Raw genomic sequence first — 5,728 nt, 5'->3', positions numbered from 1 at the left:
GTTAGGAAACCTGTTAATATAATGGTTAAAATTCATAACAATTTATCCACTTTTATAGCTTAACTATTAAATTAACAACTTTTTTATCATTACTCCTTTCTATCCCTTCCACCAAGCTTAGTATTAATATGTTAAATTTTCCAAAGTAGGAAAGTACTTTTCAAATTAATGAAGATAAGTGTCTTTTTTACCAAGCTTCAATAGGCTTTTGTATTTTGCCCATTTGTTTATTGATTGCTAACAAAATAGATACTCAATACAAGAACAAAAGTTTTGATTTAGGATCAATCAAGGCTAGGTATCAAACTCAAGCAGATGGGTCCTTGTGGCATATATTTATTATTTCTGCTTTCTTCTTCTTGTTCCTATTATTATATGAAAAGAATCAAATACACATGAAAAACCAAGAAAACCAATGAATGCAGTTAAAAACTAAAACCAATTAATGCAAAATTTTGTATAAAACAAAATAATATGAAGAGCAGCATCATTTTGATCAAAATCACTTAGAAAATTTATCACCAAACCGCAGCACTAGGTGGCAAGTTCCTTTTCTAAAATAAGGCTTATTCAGATTCACTTTCTTCCTCGTAAGATTCTTCATCACCAGCATCTGGTAGATACCCAGCTCGTTTCATCTGTTTTATGAGGGTATTCAAAACTGAATACATTTCTTTCCTCTGACGATGTCTTTTATCTTTCACCATGAATACATTTACATGACCCTGTATCTCAATCCAGCTACAACCAGGTTGCTTGATTACTCCACGTTTTCTCATCAACTTCCTTATTCTAACAACATCTCCCCATCTTCCAAGCTCAGCATACATGTTTGAGAGAAGAACGTAAGGTCCAGAGTTGCTAGGATCAATTTCTAAAAGCTTTTCTGCTACATAATTCCCTAAAGCAATGTCACGATGTATTTTACAAGCACCAAGCAGAGATCCCCAGACAACAGCATCAGGCTTCATCGGCATTGTCTCAATTAAATTCTTTGCTTCTATGAGGCAACCAGCTCGACCAAGTAAATCAACCATGCATGTATAATGGTCCTTCAATGGTACCAAACCATGTTCCCTGCTCATTGAGGAGAAATAATGTCGCCCTTCTTCAACTAACCCAGAATGACTACAAGCGCAAAGAACACCAATCATAGTGACATGGTCTGGTTTCTCCCCAGATTCTAACATATTCTTGAACAATTCAAGAGCCTTATTACCATAACCATTTTGTGCATATCCTACTATCAAGGCATTCCATGATACCCAATCCCTTTCCATCATATTTTTGAAGACCTGGTCACCATCTTCAACTGATCCACATTTCATGTACATGTCTATGAGAGAGTTACCCACAAAAATAGATTCTTCTCCAAATTGAAAGCGAAAACCATGCTTCAAAACATGTGTGTGAGCCTGTCTTCCAAGCTGCAAATCAGCTAGATTAGCACAAGCGTTCAGTAGATTGCCATAGGTATAATGAGTTGGCCACACAGAATCTCTCTTTAAGAGGCAAAAGAGTCTCAGAGCCTCTTCATCCTCTCCATTTTGTGTATAGCCAGCAATTAGCGCATTCCAAGACACTATGTTCCTCTCCATCATCTTTGTAAACATTAATCTCGCTGTTTTCACACTGGCTGCCTTTGCATACCCACTTACCATTGAGGTCTCAGACACTACATTCCTAAGTGGCATCCTATCAAAAACACATCTAGCTTCATTGATTCTACTGCATTTTGCATACATATCAACCAATGCGTTGCACAAGACAAGATCATCCCTCAACTTATTGCATTTCACAACACGAGCATGAATCTGCCTACCTTCCTTGATTGCTGACAAACTAGCACAAGCACTAACCACACTGGCAAACGTATGCTCATCCGGTTCAGTTCCACAATCCATCATCCTCAAGAAAACCTCAAGAGCTGCACTAGCTGGACCATTTTGCTCATAACATGTGATCAAGCTATTCCAAGACACTCTATTCCTATCAGTCATATCATTGAAAGCTCTCTGGCCACAGCTGACACTCCCACATTTTCCATACATATCAACAAGAGCCGAGCCTATATAAACATTGGAAATGAAACGAGTTTTCCATATTAAAGCATGGACTTGAGTACCGATTTTCATGTCCTTTAACCCAGAACAAGCGCTAAGAGCACTACCAAACGAGTACTCATTGAGCACAAAATCCTCCCTATGCATCATAACAAAATAGTAAAGAGCTTCCTCACATCTATCTTGCCTAGCAAAGCCTGAAATGATCGAATTCCACGTGCATTGATCATGCTCAGGCATCGACCGAAAAATCCCTACTGCCTCGTCAACGAAACCCAAGCTCGTCAACGCAGTTATGATCGAGTTCCAAGAAAAAATGTTTCTTTGAGGCATTCTGTTAAACACCTTCCGGGCATCCTCCAAGGAGCCACATTTGCCATAGGCATCAATAAGCCTGTTGAGGATAAAAGTCTCTGACGCAAAATGGGATTTGATGATACGTGCATGTAGGCGACACATATCAAGGAGAGACTTGGATTGGATGTATGAATCCAAGAGCTTAGCAAAAGGAGAAGAGTCAGGCACTGAAAGATCACCCACAATTTGATTGAGCAATCCACGTTTCGCCATTCCATTATCTTTGAAGAAATGAGGCTGTTGGGCATTGTTCTTTTGTTATGGTTTTTGCATCTTCCTTACCATTGCGTAGCAAGCCGACATGTTTGCAGCTTGTAAGGGAAAATACAAATGATGCGAACAAAGTTTTATTTTCCACTGAAAAGATTTCAATGACTAGAAAGAGCTTTGGCGAGTGAACTTACCAACAACGACATGCTAAATTAGTTGGGAGGCTGATTTTGATAACTGAGCAACAATGTCATTTGAAATGAAACGAGGCTGTGCTTGTTTTATTTTGGTACAGAGAGGAACATTGTGTTCAACAAACAGCAGTAGTGCCACAACATATCCTTCGTGTCTTGTATTGTAGATCGAAAGGTGGATAAGATAAAATGATAATTATTTTAATTATATTTATTTTATATTTTAAAAATTAAGATTATAAAAAAGATTAATTATTTTTTTAATAAAATAATTTAATTCTTTTAAAATGAAAAAGATTTTTTTTATTTTATAAAATTGAATTTATATATTTTATTATATTTTTAAAAATTATATCAATAATTTAAATTATAAAAATTTTAAAAAATATAATTTTATCCAATAAATAAATTATTTTATTTTAATTTTTATATATATCAAATATAATATAAAATAATATTATTTTATTTTATTTTATTTATAATATTATGTTATTTTATTCTATTATAATATTATTTATCAAACACGTCCGATTGTCTATTCTCTTGAAACTTACAAATCTATCAATATAAATATGATTGTCTAAAAAATGGATTTATTATTCTATATTTATTGTTTTATTATTTTATAATTGTATCATCTTATCATATGTTTTAAGTAATTCTAATTATTTAAAAATAAAATATATCATTTAAATTAAAAACATTTTATTAAGAATTTAAAATAAAGTTTTTTTTTAATTTAGAATTACATTAAAAATGTAATAAAATAGTAAACTTATATAAAAACAAGCAAAATAATAAATTTGAAACTTACAATCTAAGACAGTGATAAATCTGATACTTTTTCTATAAAATGTAATTCTAAATTCAATTCTCTCTTAGGTCTTAGGTTATTTTATATTACCAAAGAAACGTGATTTTTATGTTCCTTACAAAATTAATGTTTTGGTTAAATTAGCTTTGCAAGTGTATCAAATCAATTCCAATTTATCAAACTTGAAAATCCTTATTATTTATTTTTTTCAAAACCCCGACCACTTTACTTGCAACCTTTGCTACCACCTTCCCTGTTATGTCAAAGGTTAGCAATCCAATATGAATTCATCATGTTCTAACTTGATTCAAATTTATAGAGTTGATGTTTTTTTTAAATTGAGTTTTAAGTAGGGTTGAGTTTTTTTTTTTTTTAAGTCAAGATCAGATCTAGATGCAGATTCACCTCGATCTAACCCAATATATATATCAATAATATTTTTATTATTTATTTTAATGTTATATTTATATATATATATTATATTTTTATATGTTTTAAAAAATAATATTTTATATTAAAAAATAATATTTTATTAATTTTAAATCGTTCAATTGTAATTTTATGCATATACGGGTCAAGTCAGGTCGAGTATAAAAAAATATTATTTTAATATTAGGTTAGGTTGGTTTAAAGCGAGCAAAAACCCACCCTAACTTGACCTATTGCCATATCTAATTACGTCTTGATTTGCCTTCGCTATATATTGAAGCTTTCAGTTGCACTACCACTACCCACAAACTCACTATTGTTATAGCTCGTTTCATCCTCACCTTTTTTTTTTGTATATTTCTTCTAATTTTATCTTCAAGAGTTAATAGCACATATGATTTCTAAACTTTGGGTCATATTCTATATTGGTCTCTAAACTTTAAAAAATTCTAATTGAGTTTTCAATTGTCTAAACATGTGTCAATGTGGTCCATCCATTTGTTGGACCATCAAAATTGATGATAAATCTTATGTGGCATGACACATAATCTTCCAAACTTGTATTATGTGAAATTTTTCAAAAGTTTGAACAGATTACGTGGAAGAAAACCAAAACTTGTTTTCTCTCTTTTTTTTTTTTCTTCTCCTCATTCTCCTCATTTGCATCACTAAACTTTCCTATCTTAATCAAATCCTCACCAAACTTTAACCTTTGCAACTCCATAAGTTTCTTTATCAAAAGCCAAAACTTTCATGTCCAAATCTTTATCAAAGGCCACAAGTTTCTTCTCCCCACTCTCCCCCATTCTCTAAGTAATGCCTCTACAACTTCTTTGCATCCAAAGTAACCAATTTCAAGAATGCAATCAAAGGCCAGAACTTTCATATCCAAATTCTTCGATTCCAACAAAGTTAAAATTTTGAAAACTTTTCCATTATTGACAATTTCATTCACAAAAGGAGATTTAGTAAACTTAATCAGTTCAAACAAAACTTTCAGACAAAAAACAACTATACAAAACACTACGTCTTTTCAGATCTATTTTTTACAATTCGGGCCACAAAAGATCGATTGTAAAACCAAAAAGGCTTTCGATTTTGGGACTAAATTCTATAGCAAGTGATTAAACCCTTATGAGACTCAATCTTCAAATTAAGCCAATAATCAAACCAACTCATCTTCGCTCTTTCATGGCTCTTTAAACCCTTTATCATGTTTTCAATGCTTTCAAGGTCAATCCAGGATTGAATCTCATACTCAATTGAACCGGTGACACAGAAGATAAAGTGAGTCGAGACTTGACAAGTCAAAAAGCTCTTGAGCCATAATTACGAGTATTTTTTAGGGTTTTGACAAGGATTTTAAGGTCAACAAGGTATTGGAAAAAAGTATAGAGATGTGAATTTCTAGAGAGGATTGAATTGGACTCTGTTTCAAGCTTAAGAAAAACTTTAATGACAGACAGATGATAGGTGGTCAAACTTTATTTTTTTAGTTTTTTACCTTTTTTGTTTTATGATTTGTTTAAAAACCATAAAAAATTCCACATAATCTATTCAAACAATAAAAAAAATTCACGTAATACAAGTTTAGAAGATTATATGTCATACTACGTAGGATTTATCATCAATTTATACGATCTAGTAGATGGAGGGACCAT

General features: G+C 32.1%; 1 protein-coding gene and 1 pseudogene across 1 annotated transcript; both read right to left on the bottom strand.

Moving 5' to 3' along the window:
- Window positions 1-333: 333 nt before the first annotated feature.
- On the bottom strand, window positions 334-2,967 carry SLO2 (Pentatricopeptide repeat (PPR) superfamily protein). Its single transcript, XM_022871538.2, has one exon. It carries the CDS (start codon window positions 2,631-2,633, stop codon window positions 567-569), a length of 2,067 nt encoding a protein of 688 aa, XP_022727273.1. The 5' UTR covers window positions 2,634-2,967; the 3' UTR covers window positions 334-566.
- Window positions 2,968-4,644: 1,677 nt separating this feature from the next.
- LOC149518758 (uncharacterized) lies at window positions 4,645-5,728 on the bottom strand (annotated as a pseudogene).

Source organism: Durio zibethinus, chromosome 5 (genome assembly GCF_047325235.1).
Source record: "Durio zibethinus cultivar Kanyao isolate XHJ-2024 chromosome 5, ASM4732523v1, whole genome shotgun sequence".
NCBI lineage: Eukaryota > Viridiplantae > Streptophyta > Magnoliopsida > Malvales > Malvaceae > Durio > Durio zibethinus.
This window is presented reverse-complemented; position numbering and strand designations above follow the sequence as displayed.

What these genes read in the sequence shown, in the direction of transcription:
- SLO2 (XM_022871538.2), bottom strand. Translation starts at nt 2,633, where the DNA reads ATGGCGAAACGTGGATTGCTCAATCAAATTGTGGGTGATCTTTCAGTG.